General features: G+C 54.9%; 1 protein-coding gene across 1 annotated transcript; it reads left to right on the top strand.

Moving 5' to 3' along the window:
* Nucleotides 1–282: 282 nt before the first annotated feature.
* Nucleotides 283–11,606, top strand: TAFA3 (TAFA chemokine like family member 3; the record flags this gene model as incomplete). Its single annotated transcript, XM_082329929.1, has 4 exons — nt 283–397; nt 8,880–9,029; nt 10,076–10,200; nt 11,595–11,606. 4 exons carry the CDS (start codon nt 283–285, stop codon nt 11,604–11,606), a joined length of 402 nt encoding a protein of 133 aa, XP_082186055.1.
* Between the last annotated feature and the right edge of the window lie 12,711 nt (nt 11,607–24,317).

Raw genomic sequence — 24,317 nt, forward strand, 5'->3', positions numbered from 1 at the left:
TATCGCTCGGCTGTGCTGTTGCTGGTGTGGTTTCTTTCTGTCCTGGTGCAATGGCCCGTGCTGCTGAAGAAGTCCAAGGCTGTCCAAGGGCAGTGGGTGAATCCTGGGTGCGTGCCCTGCCTCCCAGGGCCGTGTCCCCACAGCCAGACCACCCCAGTCCCCATGGCCATGCGTGTTTGGGGGCCACACCACTGCATGCAGCAGCAGCGGTGTGGGGGGGCTGCACCTCCCAACCCTCCTCAGCCCCTCTTCCTCCGTGCATCTCTTCTTGTTTTTGGTAGAATGAGTGAGAGAGACATACAAAGCCTGAGCAAATGGGTTTTCGTGCTCACTCTCTGCCTTACCACGCTGTGGGGAAGACTGACGCTGGCCTCCACCCATCACAGAAGCCATTCAGGTAGGGGAAGCGATGTCCTCGCTACGTGCGTCGTGCTCCTGTGCAATCGCCCTGGGCCTCCGTGACACCGGTGGTACCTTGGGGTCTCCGTGGGATGCCTGGGATGGGGGTTACGTGGGGCAGAGATGTTTGGTGAGGGTCTGTCCCTCATTCCTGGGTGGGAGGACGAGCGCAGGGGGTTTCGGGTCATGGCACGCACTGGCTGCGGGAGCGGGCGGGCGTCTCTTTGGGGACCAGAGGCTGACAACCCGGGGGACCTCGGTGTCCGGCCCCGTCACTGGGGTCTGGGCGGTGAGGAAGAGTGTGCCGAAGGCGTGGGGCAGAATCCAGCAAATGGATGTTGAGAGGCACCAACATTTTCTCTCTGGTGCTGCTGTGACGGCTGCGGGATTTGCACTTCGAGTGTCCGTGCGTGCAGGAAACTCCCTGGGCTGCTTCTCGGAGACAGGCGGGAACCTGGAGCCATACAGCAGTGAAGCTGTTCCTTGGAGTTATAACTTGTAAATACTCAATATTGGGACATTTAAAAACTCTTGCTTGGTGAGCCTAGCTGGTCTGAGGAGCTGAAAAGCGAATTTCTTCATGTCTGTAGCAAAATCTGAGACACATCTATGTATTCAGGTTATTAGCGAGGTAGTTCTTGATCTGTGAGCAGTGAGACATAACTCTTTCCATCTAAGTTGCAATGAGTGTCACAAACCACACTTGTTATGCGATGGGCATTCTCCACTTTAGGCTTTCGTTAGAAATACAAATTTTCAGTCCTCTGGCTGTAAAGATCATCTTGAAACGTGAAACAAGTATAAACTGATGTAGAACTGAAAGTCTTGCTGGAAAGCATAGCCTTGGCTCTGGGGTGTTAATTTGTTATTCCCAGCGGTGGCTTCGAGATCCCCCTCTGCGCCTGTATGTTGGAATGCTGTTTTGTGCGATCGACGTGATTTTTTTTTTGGAAGGGCTACGTGAACCCACGGTTGCAGTTTGTGTCTGGAGAAGAGAAGCAGCTGAGAAGTGGTGCTCAGCCCTTCGTGCCGTCCTGCCTGGCGCAGGAGCCCAACGGGCCGTGCCAGAGGGGGGATCTGGTGGCCCAGGCTGGGGGCTCCTCTCCTCGCTGCGTGGTGGGAGGATGGCGGGGCTGGGTGGGAGCTGCCGTTACCGGTGCGCGGGCAGAGCTCTGCAGCAGGGCGGCAGAGGCGAGTGCTTGGAGTACGGAGCGATCCTGGGGCACGTGCTGTCTGCCTTTTATGCCTGTGTTTGGAAAAGAAGGTATTTAAGGGTTAATTTGAAATTGTTCATGCTATTGCCTGACCCCACACCTAACCCTGTCCTATTTCTGTAGTTTTTGCCTGACAGTTAAAGCTATTCTAATCCCGTAATCCCCATCCTCGTTGCTTAAAACCAAAGCGTATCTTCCAGAGTGACTCCCTCAACCAGCTAGTCAGCAGTTACCTGCCTTACCCTCTTTCTAACCTGTAGCAGCTGTGTGAGAAGATAAAACTCCTCAGTCGTTTCTGGGGTGACTTTTTGGCACCAGCTCAGGACTCAGGCAGGAGCCGTTTGCAGGGAGCTGCTTCTTCGGGGAAGAGTCAGACCTGGCATTAATAAAGCAGCGACTCACCTAGGTTTAACGTGCAAATGCCCAAATGTCTTCGTGGGGTGTGAATTATGTATAAATCTCACTTCATCCATGAGGAGACAGGCTCATGCATTCACGTGCTCGCAGGCAGAGAGCCGGGGATTTTTCGCTCATGCAGACTTATCCACAGTGGACCAAATCTTACGCTTTTTATTCAAGCAAATTGTAACCCACAGCAAAGAGGGCACACCAGGAGCAAATACTTAAAAGTCTGACCCTGCTCTGTGTCTGTATTAACACGGTTTCTCTCTGCACGTCCTGGTGTCCTGGCACTGTAAGAATTTTGCGTGGCTGCGCTGGCGGCTGCCTCCTCTCCCGGGCTGGGTTTCCATGGGCTCAAACCAGGAATTCTTAGCCTGCTTGCTGAGTTCATGGGCTTTGTTTTCGTGTTGTCTGCCCCCTGCTTTTCCTTCATTTGGGACAGTTTTTGTTAAAGGTTATGTTTGAAACACACTTTCATAAGGTTGCGTTCTCAGTTGCAATGACTTTTTTTGTCATAGGAAGCCTATGACATACATTTCTGCGTGTGGAGTTGATCTGGAGGTGGGAACGGGGACAGCTGTGCTGCTGCTGCCTGCCCGCGACCCCCGGAGTCAGAGCTGCTGATGGAGTGTGTGCACGAAAGGACAGGCACATCCAGAGCTTTCAGCCGTGCAGAGCATTGCATTTATTCCCAGTTAAAACCAGGTGTGGCACCTAAAAATGAGCAATAGCAGAGGAAGATCTTTAATTGTGCCAGTGTTGCCACAAGCTTTCAGAGCCCCCGAGCTCCTGAATTTCTTGACCAGAGATCCCACGTGCAGACCCTCTGTTAGCCGTCCAGCGAAACACCGCACTTCAACATCTGGCTGCAGAAATAAGATCTAATCGCTCGTGCTCACCCAGCACGTGGGGAATGCTAATGCGTCCAAGCAGAGCGGTGCTTCCTGGGGTATGTGGTTGGATTTAAATAGCCACATGAATCAAGTGCAGGGAGATTAAGTCATTTGGAAATGGAATAGGAGACTTCTCGGTGAAGAATGATTCACCAGCAATTTAATCCCCTGTATAACGTGGTGAGCTCTACGTGATGAACAAGGCTTGCTTGTCTGGATACAGCTCCCGCAAAGGTGGCCCCAGCATCTTCAGATAAACTCTGATGCTGATAATCAAAGTGTCATCTTTGCCTTTGTTCACATTCATCACTCAATCCGGAGCAGAAGTAAAGGCATTTAGTCAGCTGGGATTTGCTTTTGGGAAATGAGGTTCTCTGAGTGAATGGAGAGCACTGATTTCTGATTATCTTGTAAGTGAGATTTACTGGTCAGCGCATCGCTGCTCGGGGTGAAGACGGCAGCTCTATGGCGTTTATTTGTGAGATGCTTCTGCAAGATTCGCTCTCACCTGGGGGAAGCGTTGGTTTCTCCATCACGTGCAGCCTTTAAAGCGGGATGGACTATTTTCCTCAGCCACCCTCTCTAGATGAGGCAGAAGCTGTGCTGGGCGTGTGGGAAGCACCGCTCGGTGCCGCGGAGGAAGGCAGGTTGTGTGTCGGCAGCTGTATCCTCTAGCCACAGGGTGCCCGTGCAGGTTCATCTGTCCCACGACGGCAGAACGCTTTCGGCTGTTCTCGAAGCAGTCCAGGCATTTGTTTTTCTGCTTGCGAGTGTGAAGTGAGGGGATTTGCACAAGCAGTTCGTGGATGTGCACACACTCGCACGTGCAACGAAGGGGGACAGAGCATGATGTGGAGTCTTGAGGTGACAAGGTAGTAAAAAATCCCAACTGACATGCAGTGATAATGAGTAATAAAACCAAGCCTGCTTCTCTCCAAAACCCTCTTAAATAATACATGCATCTAAGACAGTAGTGATTTTAAGACTTTAATTATTTAGTGAATATTAGTAGTAGAGTTGTTGCAGGGCACGGAGCACAGATGGCTCATGCCACCGGCTGCCCGCGAGCTGCTCGCTCCCCGGGGCTGTGCTCCCCGCCGGGGCCTGGACCTCTGCCTCCCTCCCCGCTGCTGCCGGTCCCTGCTGTGCTGCTCAGCCTCCTCAGGGCATCTGGACCCGTTTAACGGCATTGCAGGGCCCAGGAGGAAGGGGGTTTGATGCAGAGGGTTTGGGCATTGCCCGGCAGTTACATGCATTCAACTTCTCTTCATTTTACACCTCTCCACCAGCAAGCAGAGCGATATTTTGCACTGAACATGCGGAGCAGTGCCCACGCCTCCCTGAGACACACAAAATGTGTCATTTCAGGTTATGCCATCAAAAACCATGTTCTGCCGCTCACTTAAAGCTCAGCCAGAGTAGGACAGCGTTTTTATTTTATTTTTGCATGCAGGATTCAAAAGCCTTGTGCTCTTACACTGCTTTTATGGTTCCATAAGGTAAGATTTTTTTATTTTTTTTTTTTTTAGAAAGGGTTCCAGTGGGGAAATACCGGTTAAATGGGAGAGAGAAGCGTGCCAGAAGCTCTGGAACTTATCCCAGGCTTTCTGGGGCTTTCCTGCTCTTGGTGTTAAACACACCATCCATCTGATTTGCATTTTCAGTCCTATCTGGTTCGAAGTTTCCTGCAGCTCAGTAAAAGGAGAAGCACCCGCAGGGAGCTCCGGAGGAGCCCACTGCTCTCCCTACGCTTGGGCTCCAGCTCTCTCCTGGCTTTTCCCAGGCGTGTGATGTAAAAGGCCGGCATGGCAGGGAGCGGCCAGGTAGCCCCTCGGCACCGCTCCCCTGCGGGCACCCCTTGGCACGGGGCTGCTCATCTCTTCTGCAACAAGGAAGCAGCAAAGTCTCTTGCTGACAGCCTGGGAATCACCGTATCTGATGCTGAGGGATTTGTTTGCGTCCAGTTACAACCCCCCAAGCTCCTGAGCTCGCTCGGATGTCAGGGTCCGTGGCACTCGCGTCTGGTGTGGTCTGTGCTGCCTGCAGTCGAGGGGCAGGGAAGTGGGTGAATCTGGTGTGTAGGGAGCTGAGATGCTTTGCACCAGGCGGGGTGGCTCTTCCCCTGTTCCATGTGGAGCCATCCCTCCTGCTCAGACGCAGCCCGCAGCTCTGCTGCGAGCAGGCGCTTACGGAGGGGCCGCACCGTGCCCTGCTGCCCTGCCTGCCGCTGGGGCTGGCGCCTGGAGGGGTCTGCACTGGAGAGAAGTGCCTGGGGCAAGTGTCCAGTGTAATTGTGTCCCAGGGCGGGATATCGGATGCTCACAAGATCTTTAGGCAGGTGAAAGTATTTCACGGCATGAGAGAGGGCCTGGTCATGGGGTTGTGTGCTGCTCCCCCAGCTCTGCCATCAGCAGAGCCCTTGCTGCAGGGCTGCTGGTGCCAGGAGGCTGCCTGACCTTCACGGTGCCTCGGTTTGGCTTTGAGCTGTTCACGATTTGAATCCTGGAGCAGAAGCAGGCTGGTGAGCTGGGACCAGCCTGGCTGCGGGCGATGGGGTATCCGCCCCGTGCACGGTGCTCCTTGTAGGCAGCTCTTCCCGGGGCAGAGGCGGCTGCTCCCGGCACTGCCGTTTGCTGCCTGACCCCGTTAGCAGCAGCTGCCTGGGCTCTGACTGGCTCAAAGGAAAGCTGCACGCTTTTGAGGGAAATCAAAGCCTTTCTGAACCTTTCTCTTCTGAGGCTCGCAGCTGCCCTCCGTGCTCCCTGCACAACAGCAGACCTGTACCCCGGTACAGCTTGGCTAATCGCAGTCCCAGGCTGGGTCTGGCAGGGCTGGAGCACAAAGCACCATCTTATCAGCGAGAGCATCTCTTGTCTCCGTGGGTTTGAGAGCATCTGTCGCCTGCCATGGGTTTTGCCTTCCCTGGGTGGCCTGCCTGGAGGGCTGGGGGCAAGGTGCGAGCTGGACTGTGTCTGTCTGTCCTGATGGGAGTGCCTTCCTTGTGTCTGTACACCTGCAGCCTGCCGGGACGGCCAGGGTTCCTTGGTGTGACTGGCAGGGACACGGTGGGTGCCCACGGGCTTCTGCCGGGGCAGGACGGGCTCCGAGGCTGCGGGTCCAGCACCGTGCTGCTGCCATGCTCAGCCAGCTGCAGTAAGGCAGAGGAGAGACAAATTTTTCTTTATCTCTGTGCTGCACCTTTTTGAGTGAATTAAAAGGGCTTTGGTGTGTTAGCAAACTCTTATTGCATGGCTGTAATGAGCGATTTCTCAGTTCTGCCTGGCTCTCCCTCTGCTGAACCTTTTTAAATTAGCTGAAAATGAGAAGCCGGAGAGCAGAAGTGAGAGGGAGCAGAGGGGTCATCTGGCCCTTCCTCCTGGGAAGAGCTCTGCTAATGGAGCTTTGCAGGAAGGCTTCTATAAAAACAAGTCAAAACCACAACTATGTGTGAACACTGAAGTTGGAGGGTATAAAAATCCCCTGTTGGGGGGGGTGGGGGCTGTGTTGGGGTGCGCAGGGTGGGTGAGTGACTCCTCGTGGTCCTGGACCAGACGTGGTAGGAATGTGGGTTCATAGTCAGCCAAAGCCAAGGACCTCTGCTTATTCACGAGATTATTTGGAAAATCTCATTAACCATAAAAGCGGGGCAAAACAGTCACGTTTGTTCTGTAATGAGTTGCTTTCCCTCTTGCTTTCACCAAAGTCTACCATTTCTGCACACAGAAAGAATGGAAATTATCACTAAAGCTGAATTATGATGGCATTTAAAAGGGAGGATAAAATTTATGGCCAGAGATGCTATTTAAAAATCCTTCCATGATAGGTAATTGTGTAATTATTATCGGCAGAAAGGAAGGTGATGGTTCATTAAAAGAAAATGACCATGAAATAACAATAAATAAAGCCAAATTAAAGCCGTGGTAATTGCATGGCCCATCCCGCCCGTGTGCCGGCGGGCGCAGGGGTGTGTGGCTCCTGGCTGCGGCTCCCCAGCGGAGCAGGCGGCGAGGGACGAGCGGTGCTGTCGCTGCCCGCGTTCGTGTTAGGACACGGCCTTTCTGCACAGCAGGGACTGTCTCTCTGCCCTGGCCCCAGGCTGGTGGCATCACTGGAAAGCGAGTCCCGGGGCGGCTCCTCCCGTCCTCCCTTTTCATCTCTTGGCTGGTGCTTGGACACAGTGGGAACAGGAGAGGGGCAAGGACTGCTTTGGCTGGAAGCTGGCACAGCTGGAAGCTGGCACGGCTGTGCCTGGCCGGCACAAGCCAGGAGATTGCACTTGGATCAGTGTTTCCTAGCAGGGATGTGAAAATGTGGCTGCGAGGCAGAGGGATTTCCCCCGGTGCCTGGGGAGAGATCCCATTTCCCTGAGCTTTCATTTGAGAAGGTGAAGTGGCAGCTTTCCAAAAGCTCCTGGAAGGCAGGCGGTGTTCGCTGGTGAGCATGGGTACCTGCTGCCTCTCCCTGGGGACCCGCGGGAGCGCGTGCCGTGACGCAGGTCAGCCGCCCCGGTCCCCTTCGCGTGCCGGTTCCCGCAGAGCTGGGCAGGGGACACCAGCACAAACCTGCAGCACGAACTCCCTGGGCCGGCCGCCTCGCTTCGTGGGGCTGGGGGTGGATGGGGCCCCGGGACCCTCAGCAGGACCCTCCCGGCAGTGGCTGGGGGGCGAAGCAGAGCTGGGAGCTGAGGCTGGATAGGCAGGCTGGCGAGGGCAGGCTGGCAAACACTGGTTGCCTTGGAGCAGCTGCCAGAGCTGCGTGTGCTGGGAAGGGGCTGAGTGTGGGCTTGTGCTTGTGGGTACCTCCACCAGCAGCAGCACACGACTCCGCTCCCCGCAGCCCTGTATGTCCCGCTTGCACCCGTTACCGAGCCTTTCCTCCAGTGGCTGCTGAGGGCTCCTGCGGGGCTCCTGCGGGGCTCCTGCCTGCGCCCCGGGGCTGAGTGCACGTTCCTGAGCCGAGGGTGCGGAGCAGCCAGGTCTGACAGCATGATGCGTGCTCGTCTGCATGTGTTTCGGGATGGCACGCTGCATAAACGCAGCTTTCCCGTCCTCCCCGCAGCCTGGCTCCCGCTCACTGCAGCAATAACAGCCTGTTCCTGGTGACCCAGGGGATGTCTCGGTGCGCGGCTCTGCGCTTGCTCCTCCAGTGCTCATTAAACAGGACCTGTAGGGATAACCTGCTCTCGGGTCATGGGAACGAAGTCTATCCAGCCCCGTTTGGCTCATTTGTATTGTGCTTGTGTGGGCCATTACCCAGCGAAAGTCATTGATTTGCGATGCTAACTAGCTTCTAAACCTGGATCCCAGAGGTGATAAGCCAGCACATTAGTTTTCTTTCTTCCTTAATATTTTAATGGCACTGGGAGGGGGGGCAGCAGAGCAGCCCGGATTTCTGGTGAACACCGTGAGATTTCTGTGTCGCTGCAGGGCGGAGACGCTGTCCTGGTCCTCCCTCCTCCAGCCAGAGGATGGTGTGTGATGGTGAGACGGGAGCGTTGGTTTTAGCTAGGGTCGGAGGTGGTGATGCTCTGTTTGAAGCCAAAGGCAATGCCGTTCACCATCCCCTCTTGTAGCAAAGTATGCATCTCGTTATCAGCTGCAATTAACTACTGTGCTTATTCATTTCAATAAAGCTCTTGGCTTGGCTGCGGCAAAAGGCTATTAATTTTGCTGGGTAAGATGGATGGGTGTGAGGGCTGTTAGGAGTAAGAGCTTGGGTGCGGGAGGTCTGGAGCAGGACCAGTGCTTCTCCTTACGGCTGGGCTGGGGAGATGCTGGGTTGAGCCGCGTGTATGTCATCAGCAGCCCTGGGGCCGTTGCCAGAGGCCGGGACAGCACCGCCCGTGCCGGGCTCTCCCGGTGCCTCGGTCGCGGCACGCACCGGCAGTGCTGCGCGGGGGCGGTGAGCGGGAGGTGGCCTGGGGGCTCTGGGGCGCAGCCCCGCGTGACAGCGGCTGTTTCTCCTCCCGCAGTGCACGTAGAGCCCGGCACGTGCGAAGTCATTGCAGCTCACAGGTGCTGCAATAAGAACAAGATCGAGGAGCGCTCCCAGACGGTGAAATGCTCCTGCTTCCCGGGGCAGGTGGCAGGGACGACCCGGGCGGCTCCCTCCTGCGTGGATGGTGAGTACCTCGTGGCCACAAGCCGGGTACCGTGAGCCCCCCAAATGTGTCTTCCCCATCGGTGAGGCCGGTGCGGAGTTTCTGTGCCCCCAGGATTTACAGGGGAGAACTGCCCAGGAGCTCCTGCAGCAGAGCAGAGTGGGAGAGGGAGCGTTTTGGGGACACTCTCCATTGGTGTGGCGGCATTACCCCACCCCGTGCAGCCCCAGGCTGTGTTGCCGTGGGTGGGTTACGGTGCTCCAGTGGTTCAAGCTCCTCCAGCGCATCGCTGCACCGGGGCCAGGCGCCACAGCATTGACCCCTGCGCGTCTGCTCGCCGCGCCGCTGCAGCCGGAGGCAGGGACGTGACTCCAGCCATGCAGCACCATCACCTGCAAGGAGCACTAAGCAAAGCTCAGGCCATGTATATTTTATCGAATGGCATCACGTGGCGTCACTGAAGAGCTGGCGGGAGCAGCTGCAACTTCTGCCAGCGTGGTATCAATTAGCTTGACAGCTGGTGTCCTGTGAGCGTGGTTGTGTGCAACACCAAGAACTGCCAGGATGAATTGTCAGGGAAGGCTTTCGTTGTCCCAAACAGCTCATGTGTGTCATCCTTCCCAAAGATATGGGAGCCCTCTCTGCTTACCCACATTGGAGGCATCAATTACAAGAGCCTAACAGTCAAGTAGAGGTAGTCGGTCCCTTTGCCCCTATGAGAGGAGCCTGCAGTAGGTTAGTGAACAGCGCTGTTCTCCCTGCTCTTGTTGGGAGGAAGGACAGGGCTGTCATTAGGCTTTTTACCTGGGGTAGGGAGAGAAAGCAGGGTGCTTTGGAGGCAGGTGGAGCAGTTGGGTCAAATGAGGCCGGGCAGCCGATGAGCGGCTCCTCGGCAGGGTCGCTGCAAACATGGGCTGTGCCGGAGAGAGGGGCTGCACCTCCCGAAGGCTGGCAGGGCTGGCACCCTGTCCCCCAGGCGCTGCCAGCCCAGAGCAGCCTGCCCTGGCTGCCCTGGGGCCGGGTCCTCCGTGCCGCAGCCCGGCCGCTGACGCCCTCCTCTCCCCCAGCCTCCATCGTGCTGCAGAAGTGGTGGTGCCAGATGGAGCCGTGCCTCGACGGGGAGGAGTGCAAGGTTCTGCCCGACCTCTCAGGCTGGAGCTGCAGTAGCGGCAACAAAGTGAAGACAACCAAGGTATGTCCCCTGGCAGGGTGCTGGGGGGGAAGCCTCGCTGGCCTGTCCCCAGCCTGGGGCAAGCAAAGCATCCTCGGAGTTCGCAGGGGAAGGGGAGAGCCTCAGCTTTTCCAGGGCACGTGCCGTTTGTTACAGATGCGCCGAAGCAGAGCAGAGGGTCTGGGCTGTGCTGTTGTCACCAGTGCTGGAGGGGCCAGCGGGGGTAGCACAAACCCCGAGTGGGTCCCGTGGCTTTGCTGATCGATAACTCCGGCGGGGAGGCTCGGTGGGGAGGGCGTTGCGTGGCTCAGCCCATGAGCGGTCGTGCTGGGGACGTTTCCCTACCAGCCCAGGGCTGCTGGGCCGTCCTGGCTGCTCCCCAGCATCTCCCCGCTGCTCCGGGGCAGTAGGTTGCTCGTCCCAGCCCAGTGGCACAGCCCTGAATCCGTCACCACTCCCCCGTCTGAGGCAATCAACTGTGACAGAGCACTACATGATTATTATTTTCATGGGTTGCTGAATGCCCCAAAGAACAAGGTATAATTAAAATTTTATCAAACTCATTAGTAATTACATATATGCCATGGTTAATCAGTTGCATAATTTTGTAATCATTGTTCATACTGTTGAGTGTAATTATTCCTTATGCTCTAGTTTTTCTCACCCCACAGCCCCTGCCATAAAATTATCGTATTAAGCAATGTTGGGATTTTTTTCATTATTGCTATTATTTTTCGTGCACAGAAAGCACTTTCATGCTCAAGTGTTTTTATGGACATCCAAGAAGGTTCCTCTGGCGCTGAGCACCCACCACTGACCAGTAACTGCAGCACTACGTTTAGCTCATTGTCCTTTTCCCATCTTAATATTGTTTGTTTATTTTTCCCCCAGCTGCTAACTTAGCCCAAAGCCTCTGCTCTGGCTTTGCTGACGTGGGCTCTCGCTGGGGACCGTTCCCATCTGCAGGACCCCAGGGCTTCTGCGCTCCCCCCTTGTCCAGCAGCCCCGACCTCCATGGCCGTCCTCCTAGCACCCCTTTTGGGTCCCTTGCCCTCCCCTAGGTCTGCATTTCCAAAATGCAGCCTCCCTGTGTTTTCAAAAGGATTTTGGGTGCCCTGTTAGGAACTGTGCCAAGAGGGCTGGATTTGCCCCTCCTGGTCCCCTCTGCAGACAGACCCCCGGTCAAAGCTGTAGCCAGAGCACGGAGTTCACAAACAATCCATAAGCTGAAATTTGGAACGACCGCCCCATTAAATGATTGCAAAGAGCACATCGTATTTGCATCTCCTGAGGCTGTTCGCTGACAATTCGTGAACGGGGGAATCAGCTGGATGTGTTGGGTAACTCACCTGCTGCAAACAGATCGACCGTTTCCATTAGCAGGCACCTGCCCCACTCTCCTCCTCTGTCCGCAGGTCACACGATAGCCTCCGTGCAGCTCGGCGGTGGCTGACCAGCCTCGGCGAGGGTCCCCGGTGCTCTGCAGAGCGTGAGCAGCAGGACGTGGTCCGGCCGGGCGGTGCCTGCGGAGGCGGGATGCTCCGGGGCTGCCATCCTGTGCTGAGCCCCAGCTTCCCCGGAGGCTGCAAGTATGGGACCCCAGCACAGCTGCAAGACTCCTGTCACTCCACAGTCCCCTCCTGCCCTGTGGACACGCTCACTGACCAAGAAATGGGCTCATTTTCCCATCCTCTTAAATAAAATACTGCAATCATGTAAGAGCTGTTGACAATACAGAGACAGACAGCGGTCCCCCAAACTGGGCTTTATTCTGAAATAGCTGAAATCATTGCTGTGAGTCGCCTTTCCCCATCTCCCAAGATGCTGAATCAGGGTCGCTGTCAGGAATTGGGAAGTCAATGGTTGTGTGAAACCCTGCCCCATTTGGCTCACGGCTCCTGGCCTGGTGGGTTCCCAGGAGCAGGCGCTGAGCTCCGGCCTGTCCTCGCGTCACCCGCGGGGCTGCTCCGACCCCCGGAGCGTTGTGCTTTCCCTGCCCCGTGACCTGGTTGCTGCGACCGTGTGTGCTGGATGCATCAGCGGGGATGGGGCTGCCTGATGCCCCGTCAGCCCCTAGAGATGGTGAAATGTCTCCATGGAGCATGCTGCTGGTTTCTCCTTCCTTGGTAATTGCATTAATCAGGCTGCGAGTTTAATATCTGTTCTCTACCGTGCAAGTCCCAGGCGCCAAGTTACTGCTTGTGTTTGCAATTGAATTTCAGAATAATGTGCGGGGGAAGCCGTCTTCTGTCTGTGGGTCTGGTGTGCCTGACACCGTGCAGATGCCCAGCCAGGGACCCAGACCGAGCCAGGCTTCATTGCATTTATTCAAAATAAAGAAAAATGTACCATCTCCTGGCCGTGAGCTCGTGACCTTCTCCAGGACGCACCGTTTCCCCTGGCGTGGCAGCTCGGGCGGGAGAGGACAGGAGCCCCGTGGTCCTGACATCGGCAGGGCTGGGGACCCCGGGGCTGCTGCACTGGTGGGGCCGGTGGCACACGGCCCAGAGCAAGAGCATCGCTGCCGGGGCGTGGGGCCAACGCCTCCGCGGGCACCCCAGCCCCGCTCCGTGACCCCCGCGGGGGGACGTGCGGGCTCAGGAGGGGCCGGGGGCTGGGGCCGGCAGCACGGCGCGCTGCCCGGGGACGCTGGTGTGCGTGCAGCCGCCTGCCTCCGTGCTCCGGCTGCCACCGGTGGGACTCGTTATTTAGACGTTTTTGTAACGGGGTACGTAATACCTGCTCCAGATGTGATGTAAATACCAGACTGTGAAATAATAAATTCATTTTAATCTCTGCAAAGGATCTTTTCATTCAGCAGCGAAGGGAGGCTTTGGGAGTGCTTCTCCTGCCGACTGGATCCGAGGCAGGGAGGCTGGGGGCTCTGCCCTGGCCGTTCCAATCCCAACCAGCTCGTGCAACAGCAGCCGCTCTCATTACTCGTGCAACTGTCTAATTCTCTGGCTCAATAAAATCTTTTGGCTGTGACTTACACTCTCTAATTACACGTTGCATTAATAAGGCATACTCTTTCATTTAGCCGAACCGCAGAGGAACAGTTCAGGCGATGCTCAACAGGCTGATTTTCGTCTCGATTTCGCTGACGTTGCCGCACGGGTGAGTCTGCCCGTGTCTCCGTTTCTACACACTGAGATCTGACTGGCGACAGCCTTCTCCGGCTGGGGTGGGCATGCAGCGGTGCCTCGGGGCCACGACTGCTGACGTGCTGCCAGACCATTTGTCCTGTCAGAGGCCCTGCGTGGCTCGGCAGCAAAGGGCTTTTGTGTTTTGTCAAGTGTTTGGATATGGTTTTTGTTATTATCCGTTGCACTGGCTGGAATGATTGGAGGAGCTGCAGAGGGCAAAGCCCCGCAGAGGAGGAGCTGGCAGCTGCCCGTGTACCCAGGGCCATCAAGCTCTCCTGGCATCAGGACATCGCTGAGCTCCTGGTGGGACAGTCTGGCTGCGTGGTGGCTTTCTGTCCTGGGCCCAGGACAGCTGAATGACTGAAAAAACCCCTTGAGATGGCTTTCCTCCATCAAAGGAGTGAGACTAGCCTGGGCCACAAGTTATCAGGAGAAGGGATGCACGGCAGGAGCCTCCTTCCCTGGGGAGAAAAGACTAAGATGGACAAACGATACAGAACAAAACACCGTCAGCTTTCTGTACCTCTCCTGATGCAGAGCCATATCTGGTGGGAAATCTTATCAGTTAAAAACAGCAAATGGAGGGAGAGAAAAAGAGACAAATTCAGAATAATTGGCAAGAGTTTCCATGGCATTGAAAAAAAAGAGGATCTGTCCTTGCCGAGGAACGGCAGGACTCGTCCCCAGAGCACGGGGCAGCGCTTGCGAGGAGGGAGGCGGAGGGCGGGGGACAGGACAGGGCTCCTTGTGCCCCGCTCCGGGCCAGGGCATGGGGTGAGGGACAGGGCTGCTGGGCTGAACGAACAGCCGGTCAAGCTCATTTATTGAGCGTTGTCCGTAGCATGAATTTACCCCGCTGCTCTCGGATGACAGCTTGGAGAGAGCAGGGGCCGGTGCAGGAGGCAGGGCTGGGCTGCATAAACCTGGGGTTTCGCTCAGCCACAACCGGCCTGGGGGAGCCCCTGGGCTTGTGCCTCCAGCCCCAACATGGGGTTTGTCAGCAGAAACTGCTGCTTTCCCCGGGGCGAGGAAGGACCAGCGGCCAGAGGGACCACGCACCCCGTGAGCTGGGGGGAAGGGGCAGGACCTGGGGACGGGAAGGGGTTAAAGGGTGCCATGCAAAGGCAGCTGGGGGCAATAGGCAATCTGGCCCTAGGAGAGCTTAAATAAAGGATACAGGAGTGGTGGGTGCTGCTGCAGGAGGAGGAGGAGGTACTGCTCTTAACTTCTATGCAGAAGCTGGGCTGTCCCCGGCATCGATCTGGGGCTGGGGTGAGGCTCCCCCCTCCTGCCAGCTGTGTGCTGGGCTGGGGAGCAGCAGGCACTTCAGCTGCTGGTTCTTCTGCTCTTGGGGCTGGGGTGGAGCAATATGGCTCTGAGAATATGCTCCTGCTTTGTGCTTTCTTAGCAACTTTCCTGTGTCTCTCTTTTCCCAGTTCTGGCCTTTACTGGGCTGTTGGGGGGTTCTGCAGTGCCCTTCTCTGGTGTCCCGGGCAGTGGAGGTATCTCAGTGCCTTGGACATGCTGCTCTCCTGCAGGAGAGGGGAGAGCGGCTCCCTGCTGCCTACACCCACTGGTGTGTGTGCCTGTTGGGGTTCTCCGTGCCCCTGGGCTCAGCACAGCTGCTGGAAGGTGGCACTCTGTTGCTCCCCTCTGTCTCCATAGGGGTGTGCAAGGGCTGCTTCTCTCTGCTCCTGCTCTGCCCTTTACAACTGCTAACGGGCTGGGAGCTTTAATTGATTGTGCTCCTCGGGTTGGGTGCTGACTTCACCGTCTGCACCAGCGTGGGGAGAGCCTCTCGTCCCTCCGTCTGCTCCCAGGGCTCTGGTGGTGTTATTCCTTGGTGTTATTCCTTGCTGCGGTTCCTGCTCTCAAGTCTGTACGTGAGTGAATTCTGGCCAGGGAAGTTTAACCACCAGAATGCCAGAAATGGGTGATCCCGGAGCAGACCTAGAAAGTGGCAGCGAGGGCTTGTCAAGGCTGCAGAGCTCCTCGTTAGGCCCCGGTGCAAAGTGCGGGTGCCAGCACCCCTCTCCCTGGGGCACGGGCCGTGGGAAGGCGAGCAGCCCGGGGCTGTGCGGGGCTACCCGTGCTGGTGGGCGTCTGCTGCAGCAGGCGTGGTGGCAAGAGGCGCTTGAGCTATGCCACTTTAGGAGCAGATCCCTGCTGCATCCACTCGGTTTTGGTGACAGAAGCTTAACCACAAATAAGCTGCACCTGGGAATGCCCAAATATCTGTGCGCCCCAGCAGACCTGATCCCTGTCAGTTCGAGTGATTGCTGGGCTGGAGGCTGGCGAGCTCTGGCTTAATACCTTCTTTCCCTCTGATATTGACTGCAGCCTGTGTGAGTGTGTACTTGAGAGAAAGGAAAATGCCTGGCTCTGGAGGAGAGCTGAGAGCCTGTTCTGGCCAGCAAAGGCTAATTAGCTGCTAGTGATCCTAGAGCAACATGCATTAATTTCTCCAGGACGCTTTGCTGAGAGCTTCCCCTGTCCGGCTCCTTCTCCTTTGCACGGTGGCTCCCGCTGCTCTAGCATGATGTCCCCCCAGATGCCACCCCTCCCCAGGGGCCAGGGCCAGCCTGTGTTTGTACCGTCCCCACCAAGAGCCCTAGCTGTCGAATGCAGAGTGGAAGTCTGTTATTTCTAATAACAAACACTGGGCTGCTGCTGGGAGCATCCCTGCTTGGCTAAGCATATTCGTAGACGGCTCATAATGTGAAGGATCCACTCTGCAGAAGTGTTGAGCTTGACACCTACGCTGATATAAAAACATTTTATTGTCTGCATAATAGCCACCCTTAACGCTTATTTTTCACTTACAGCGATACATGGTTTAGTGAGGAAATAGCCCCTTGGTGTCTCTGCTGAGTGCTGACCTCGCCTGTTGTATACCACTATCACAGTAAAGTATACAAATATGGAAAATCGCTGCTCCCCTCCTGGCAGGTAAATGTTTTTCAGAGGAAAGCGCTGCAGCCTGAGGTAGTGCTGGTTTTACCTCCCGTTTCTCGGAGGGAGCCGGGGAAGGATGCTCCTGCCGTGGCTCCTGATACTCCTCCCTTGCGCTCTCTTTCTGTATTTTCAACGCTTTCCTTTGGCCAAAGAGGCAGAACATCTCCAGCAGGAGCATTAAGCCAAGGAAGAGGGTGATGGAGATGGGAACGTCCCTGCGCTGTGGCTGCCGGATGCCTGCTCCCATGGCAAAGACTTTGTGCGATGCCCTGTGTCTTTGGTCCCTTGGCGGGACGGTGCCACCCCTGCAGCCCCCGGCTGCCTCGGATGCTCCGTCCCCTTCTCTCCATGTGGGACCACGCTGCTGGTCCCTGGAGGGCAGAGGAGCCCCTGCAGCCGCATCGGCGGCCTGGGGACCTCGAGATCCCGGCCCAGGAGCGGCACCGTGCCCAAATCCCCCCAAGCTCAGCCTTGGCACATCAGTGCGGTAACTCATGGGGAGCTTGCACAGCCAAGATTTGTAAGTCGCCGAAGGGGTGATTAGTCAGAGGAAACTGTCACAGTTAAGGTACTTTGAATATCATTTCCCTGGGTATTATAATTACACCCCATTCAATTAGTCTTCAGAAAAAAAGCCTTTTGTATTAAGTCTTGGTGGAGAATTATTAGAGACTGAATTAAAAGACAAGAATTCCATTTTACTTCACAATAATAAAGACATAATGTATAAAATACCCAAAAATTACAAGCTGACTAAATTTAGAGCTGTGCTAGGAGGTAAAATGAAACCCTTTGAGCGGCTACGATGTGCAGTACAAGGTGGGTATTATCTGAGAAGTTAGATGGAAACATAATTAACCACCCAGCATTATGCTGAAAGATGGCAAATTGAAATGGGAGACAAAATTAGGTGAAATTGCAGAGCGGGCTCATTTATTTCTGCTTCATAAATCGGTGCTACCTGTCAGCAGTAATGCAAAGCTGTTCCGGAGCAGGAGCTTTCAGGGGGATGCTGCTGGCGGGGACCGCGCCCCGGCCGGGCCAGGGCTGCTGTGCGCACACCCGCACCGTGAGCCGCGTGTCACCCTGGAAGAAGCTGATGCCTCCAGGAGCCAAGTCCTTGGTGCCGCTTTCCCGGCCTGGCCTGCGGTGCGTTGCTGGCCGGGGCTGGTCTGTGCCCTTCCCCAAACTCCGGTTTGCTTTCCCTGGTGTTTTGCTGCTATAACCAGTGCCACCCTAGTGACTTCTGCCAGTGTCGCTCTGATGTCATCTTGCCGAGGACTTGCCTTCGGTGGCCTCTCACAGCCCTAGTTTAGGGCTGGAGGAACGTTTTCTTTTACTGGCTTTAAATTTCCTCCTCTCAGACTTAATTGCCTCCCTTTCCCTGTAGCAGGACGAGGCAGAAGTAACCTCTGCCACCTCCATCCTACTGCTGTTGCTCGGCTTGCTCCTCTCTGGCCATTTAGTTTATTGCTGCTTTTATAACAAATTCAAACAAGGACAAGAAAATGTTATCTTTTCCAGAAGCCACAAGATTTTTGCTAGAATCACCTCAGTTATGGGAAAAAATTACGATGTAGCTCCCGTGCCATATTTAGGAATGCAGAAAACCCAGACTGGCATCTCAGATGAGAAGCAGAGTCCATCTCGTTCAGGTTACGTGATTCCAACGGGGGGAAGGTGCATGCAGCAGGTCTGGTAATCGTGTGTGTGTGCACATGAGCATGTGGTTCAGTATTTTTCTAGTTTGCGAAGACCTTTCACTAAGAAACTCTATACATTTTTTTTTTTTTCCTGTGTCATGCTTGTAAGTAGATACATCCCTGTCTGACCGAGGGGGCTGCAGGGGTGAAGTTAATGGCTCCGGTGTTCACACACGCTGCCCTGTCCCACTGGCACCGGGGGCCAGAAGCAGGAGGCAGCCGCAGCCCTGGCTGCTGTCGGGCCCCGCTGCCGGGCCGTGGGGACACGGGGCTGTGGGCACCTTCCCCATTGCCTCGCACGCAGTGGGACTCCATTAGAGTCACCAAGATAAAAATACAACTGCACAGTGTTTGCTCTGGTTAATAAGCTATGATGGGGCTGTTTGAAGCATTAGATGGCTCTTTCAAAAATGCGTCCTCATGTTTTATTAAAATGTGCATTTGTGGAGATGTTCGTAAGAGAGTGAATAAAATATTCATTCAGATGTTACTGTGCGATAAAAGCAGAGTCAGGGCACAAAACAGGCTGCTGGGGATCACCTGTGGACCTGGCCCCGCTGCAGGCAGCCTGGCTCCTGCTGTGCCCCAGGAGGGTCCTGGGGACGGTGGCCCTCGATGCCACCTGCTCGGGAGACCCCAGCCGTGTCCGGTGGCTCTGGCACAGCCCTCCCTGCGGAAGCCCCTTGCTCTGTCTGGCCCTGGAGCAATCGGTGCTGAACAGGGCTGCTGCCCGTTTTCCTTGCATCATCTCTCATCTGCCCCTGTGGTTTTAGCTGTGATCGGGTCGCTCTCCCCCAGGAGCAACTGCCCGGTCCGGGACTGTTGTAGCAGCCCGGTGGGTCCGGGCAGGAGCCGGCAGCAGGAGAGGCTGGAGGTGTGAGAGCCAGGAGAGCACTGGCAGCACAGCGTGGCCAGCGTGTCCTTGGCACTTGGCTTTGGGAGACCCGCAGGAGGCTTTGGCTTGTCAGAGGCCGTGGTTGCTCCAGATATCAGCCCAAGGCCTGTCCCTTTGTCCTGTATCTAGGCAGGTGACGTGGGACAGCCTGGGGACCACTGCAGAGGTGGCACCGCACCGGTGAGCCATGCCCATGCCCCACCTCGCTGCAGGCAAAGCCCCGTCCCTGACTCCCCTCCCAGGCTGGCAGGAAAATCAGGAGTCCCGAGCCCCAGACGTGGCCATGGCTGATGCCGCCAGCTTGGCAGCACTTGTCCCTCGTCTCTTCTCCCTGGCACAGCTTTATCTCCAGGTTTGGATCCCTGCGTGTTTGGAAAAGCTAGATGCTCTCCCCTCCCCAGGCACGCAGAGATGGGGAGGGCTGCACCGGCATCAGCTTGTTCTGGGCAGGCTCTGCTTACTGACTGCATCAGGGATTAAAGTAGAGTCTCATTTTTATAAAGTGATTTCTAACCTTGTTTTCCTGCTGAGGGGGCTGCAGTGGCCAGAGCAGAAACGGAGCCGTTGGCTTGGGCAAAGCAGCAAGGGAGATCGCAATTTAATTTGTGCATTTCCCAGCTTGTTGTTAATCTCCCGATTTACTGCTGGTATTTGATTTCTGTAGCATTACTTCATCATAAAGGGATTAGCTAGGACCATAGGTCTTCTCTTTGATGCTCATCTGCTGGGGATTACTCAGAAATTTTGTAGTTAGTTAACAGGTCGAATAGGTAAAAATGAAAATATGCGTATGATTTTGTTGACATTTGCAGGAACATTCAATCTATGATCTAATACTTGCTCTCCTGGCCTGTTCAGCATCCCCTGCCGCCTGTCCCACTGGGGTCCCGATCCTCTGCCGCCAGGCTCTGGTTCACGCTGGCCGCTTGCTGCAGCCGCAGTCCTGGGGAAACGCTGTTCCCCCCCACCTGAGCAGGGCACCCAGGGCGCTCCGGCCGCACGGCGCCTCGTGCTGGGGCTGCAGGCCCTGGGAGAAGCTTCAGCATCGTTCAACGGCCGGGCTGACGGGCACGGCGGCGGGCAGCCAGCGGTGCCTCCGGCCGGCACGCACCCAGCGTGGTCAGCAGATGCCTTGTAAAATCACTGCGAAACGTGGTTTGAATTTTTCCTGTGCACGTCAGTGGCAACAGAGGTTAATATAATATTAGCAGGTTGACCTGAATATGAATAAGTCAGACATCCCTAATAAATGCCTGCTAACTGAAAACATGGACAAATTAGAACATGCTCCATTGCCTTCTAATGATGTGCTTTTCTCTGGTGCCAGCTTCCCTACGCGTGTCGGGAGCCGGCTGCGTCTTGAGTCCCGTGGAGCAGGACTGGCCACCGTCCTCGCCGTCCCCTTCTCCACCTCCCCTCCACGCTGCTGCCCAGCCTGCCCGGCCGGGGCTGCTCCTGCTGAGCCACCAGGAGGGAGATTCCACGAGCAGAGAGATGCAAAATTGATTTATTGGTACCATGATACACTGCACGGAGCCAGGATCAAGTAACGATCCAATTAAATACTTGTGGATGCGTTCATATTAGTGAGCTCTAAGTCAATCAATTATTTAAATACACTGCGAATCATGTCCTGTGATTATTAAAGGGGCTGAAATCATGTTGCATTAATAACAATAACTATTGTGGATGCTCAGATCTTTAAGAAAATTATTCTATGAGTTGTGAAATCTTTGCAGGAGCTGCAAGGCTGGGAGGATATGAATATGGATCGGCGGGATTATTACACATAGCAGCACCAAGGGACAAAATTAGAGAGTGTTTAAAATTCTCTGCAAAGACAAAATGTAGAATATGAAAACTTTTGCAATCATTTATAATAATGAAATTTTGATTAGAAAGGCAGGATCATGCATAAGTTATTGCATCAGCCCTCCAGGCCAAACAGCGTGCGGAATCGGTGAATTCAGTGGAAACGTTCTGGCTTTGCAGGAGGAGCAGGCGCGGGGGTGCCCGAGCGGCCGGGAAGCGGGATGGGTGCTGGGCTGAGCAGCCCGTGCTGGCGGGGGGTTTGGATGTGCAAAATGAACTGACCTGGCGGAGGAGGAGGAGGCGGAGGAGGCAACCCCCCGGTTAGGGATGTCTTTCTGAAGCATCCGCCGGCGGGCGCTTGCGGCGCTGGTGGCTCGGCCCTGCGTGTACCATGCGGAGGAAGGGAATCTTTCTTCTGTGTTTTCTGCTCTTACACAGTGGGGAAAACAGTGTATAAATTATTTAAGCGGGCAGAAGATAATTAACTCTAATCAATCTGGATTCTGCTCAGGTTATAGCTCTGCAACAGCATTAATCTTACTAATTACTTAATATTACTAACACAGTTTTCAGTGAGTTCAACAATGCGTTCAGTGAATCCGGCATTGAGTAATAGATGTAAAGTGATTGATTCTCAGTTGAAAAGCCCTTCGGTACTGCAAATCTGACCATTTTATTAATCAAATTATCACTTTTAGGGCATTCAAGAAGTAGCAGCTTGGTCTCGCAGGGAATTTTTTCATTACACTGATGGGTTATTCTTGGATTGCATTAGAGAGGATGTTATTTCAAGAACATTAAGAAAGAAGAATTTAGACTAAATTAACAGTGTCTCTGATAAACAGTTATTTAGATTACAGGGTGAGGCTCAAAGCCTGGTTTTGGTCAGTGGAATTGGAGCTTGCGTCCAGATCCACAGTGATCCACCGCACCGGAGGGTTCGGGCAGGATCCGTCCGGGTGTCTGGTGAGGAACGCAAGCCCTCAGCAATGCTGTCCGTCCCTTCGACGGTGCCTCTGCTCATGTGCAGCTCCCTGCGTCTGCCAGGCTCTGCCTGGCCTGAAACGGGCTTCTGAGCGTTCGTGGCTACTGCTGGGAGCGCAGCGGCCCCGCGGGCCTGGGCTGCCCGGAGGCACGAGCCGTGCAAACACGCTGCCAGCGTGTAGGAGAGGAGGGAAGGTGCCTGGCTGGGCTGAATTAACTCCCCGGTAAACGCCAGCCGCTGTTTCTAAAGTCACCGGACAACTTGCTCTGTTATTTTCCAGTGATTCCACTGTGCAGGTCACAGAAACCTAGGGAAATGAAAAGGTGAGAATGCATTATTGATTAATTACTTAGTCATCTCCGAACGGTTATTGAGCATGGCTGTGACTTTGACAAATTACCCCTCAATTTTTCTGACTGATATGCAATTTGATTAATGCAGTTTTACGATGCTCCTGTCAGAGGGTGACATGGAGTCTGATTCCAGTGCCTTGCAAAAGGCAACGGTGTCATGTTTTCAGTAATTGATGGCATTTGCAAGCGGTTAGCCAAAAAATAATTAAGCAGTGTGATATTTTGTTTGAAAGGAACATTGGGTTAATAAGTTGAGCTGAAGGTGGAATATCAACATTGTGTAGTCATACTGACAAGTGAGCCGGTGCCATCGCCACGCGGTTTGCCTGAACCCGACCGACATCAATTTAGTCCCCGCTCAAGAGGTCGACGTTTGCTGGGGCCGAGGAAGCACTCGGGGCTTTCCCCACGCAAGCGTTTGCCCTGCAGTGCCCTGGCACGGGGGGACCCCGGGCAGACCCCCCTCGCGCTTCAGCCCCTGTCTCTGGCTCTCTCCAGGCTGATAGTGCTCCCGGGAAAAGGCACGTGGGCATTGCGGCTCTGTGGTGTCTGATTAATATTTGGTTTTGGCTCCCCCACCTTCCCTTTGAATCGGAGACCTTGCCCAGCAGCGCACAGGAGGCATAAGCAGAGCAAACCTCCCATTTCCACAAGGAAACGCTGTTAAAATCCTTTCCAGGAAAGTGGAAGATTAACCACCTGTGGATGCGGTGCCTGGCAGTCCTCACCTGCAGCATCGGTCGTTTTAGCTTTAAATCCTCAACGGTTAGCAACTGAAGAGCAGGACAGCGGGGCCCGGAGTGGACAGGCTGTCTCTCTAACAAATAACATCTGGGATAACATGGAACATTAGATGCTGCAAAAGGCCATTCTTGTAGACCAGAAGGCAAGTGGCCTCATAAAGAAGGATTTCACACTATTTAAACAATAAAATCCCTGCTGGCTGCCTGGGGAAAATAGCCTTTTACTGTGAAAAAACTGTGATTTGAAAATAGTGACTGCCAGGCACCATCCCAGTAAAGGCTCATTGCAAAGGGAAAAGCCAGATGAGCTGGTGTAATAATGGTCGCTTCATGGACATTAATTACTTGTCCGCAGTCCATCCCAGCCAAATATCCTCTCGTGCTGACTGATCTGGGTGCAATAAGAAGCCACAGCAGAAAAATCTGCCTGTGGGCACAGACCGAGCCGAGGGTCTGTGGCGGCAGCCTGGGATGGGGAGGGGAGCGCTGAGGACCGTTCCTGCACCCCGTCCCCGCTGCGCTCCCCTGCCCACGGCCTCCCGGCGCCCAGCCCGGCCCCTCCTGCCCTGCGTTTGCTGCTCCCTGGTTTCCACCCTTAGGTGGGAAGGGTGAGGCCCCCGTCGCCGGTGCCCGTGTGCTGGCGCAGGCAGGCGGATGCTCAGGCAGGTGGGTCCATTTCTTCCAGGACAGAACTGATGGTTGATGCCACAGTTACCACTTGCAAATCTATATTCCTAGAAACGTCCATCACTCATACCCCATCCAGTGGTTCTGCTTGTTTCCTCTCCACAGTAATCAATAATTTGCTTTTTAAACAAACTGGCTTTCTGTTCCGCTTAGAACCATTTCCCTCTGGTTCCGCTCAGCGCTCCGTTTACAAAGTTACGTCTTTAGCAAGCTACGTGCTTTGTGTTTTTCTCACCGAGTCCACATGCAAAAGGTTTTTCTTGCTGCTTGCGCTCATCGCTGGGTTGCTGACAACGTGCTGGTGTGGCAGCTCGCTCTGGTGTGAGCTATTTCTGCGCCTCTCACTCCCTTCTGTTAGCGCCTTTTCCATTCGAGGCCTCGCCTGGAGAGCTGACATCCCAGCGCTCCGCCTGGAGCGGGCAATTAGGGACGGTGCGCAGGGAACGGGGAGTCTTAAAGGTGGCAGGACTAGTAATGAATATTTTAACTGCTTTGCTGGAATAAATTCAGCTTTAATGAAATAAACTGAAACCAGCGGCCTAGTGCAAAACGAGACCAGGGATGGAGCTTGCCTCAGACCGTAATGTCCCAGCAGTGAGTTTTTAAAGAAAAGCTGCGTTTCAGGCAGAATGAGCTCTGGCTGTCAGATGGTCTCCCCGGCATCGCTTCCAAACGCAGCCCGGCTGCCTCGGAGCCAGGGCCTGGCGATGTGCCACCAGATGTTGGGAATGAAAGAGAACAAGCAAATCTGCCTCTTAAAAAATAAGCCACTGTTATTTGGGGTGGGGCCATGGGACTTGGCATCAGGTCCCCGCTTCTATTAATCAGTATTTATTTGTGTTGGGTTTAATTAGTTTTG

The sequence above is a fragment of the Platalea leucorodia genome (assembly GCF_965183815.1).
Source record: "Platalea leucorodia genome assembly, chromosome: 19".
Lineage (NCBI taxonomy): Eukaryota > Metazoa > Chordata > Aves > Pelecaniformes > Threskiornithidae > Platalea > Platalea leucorodia.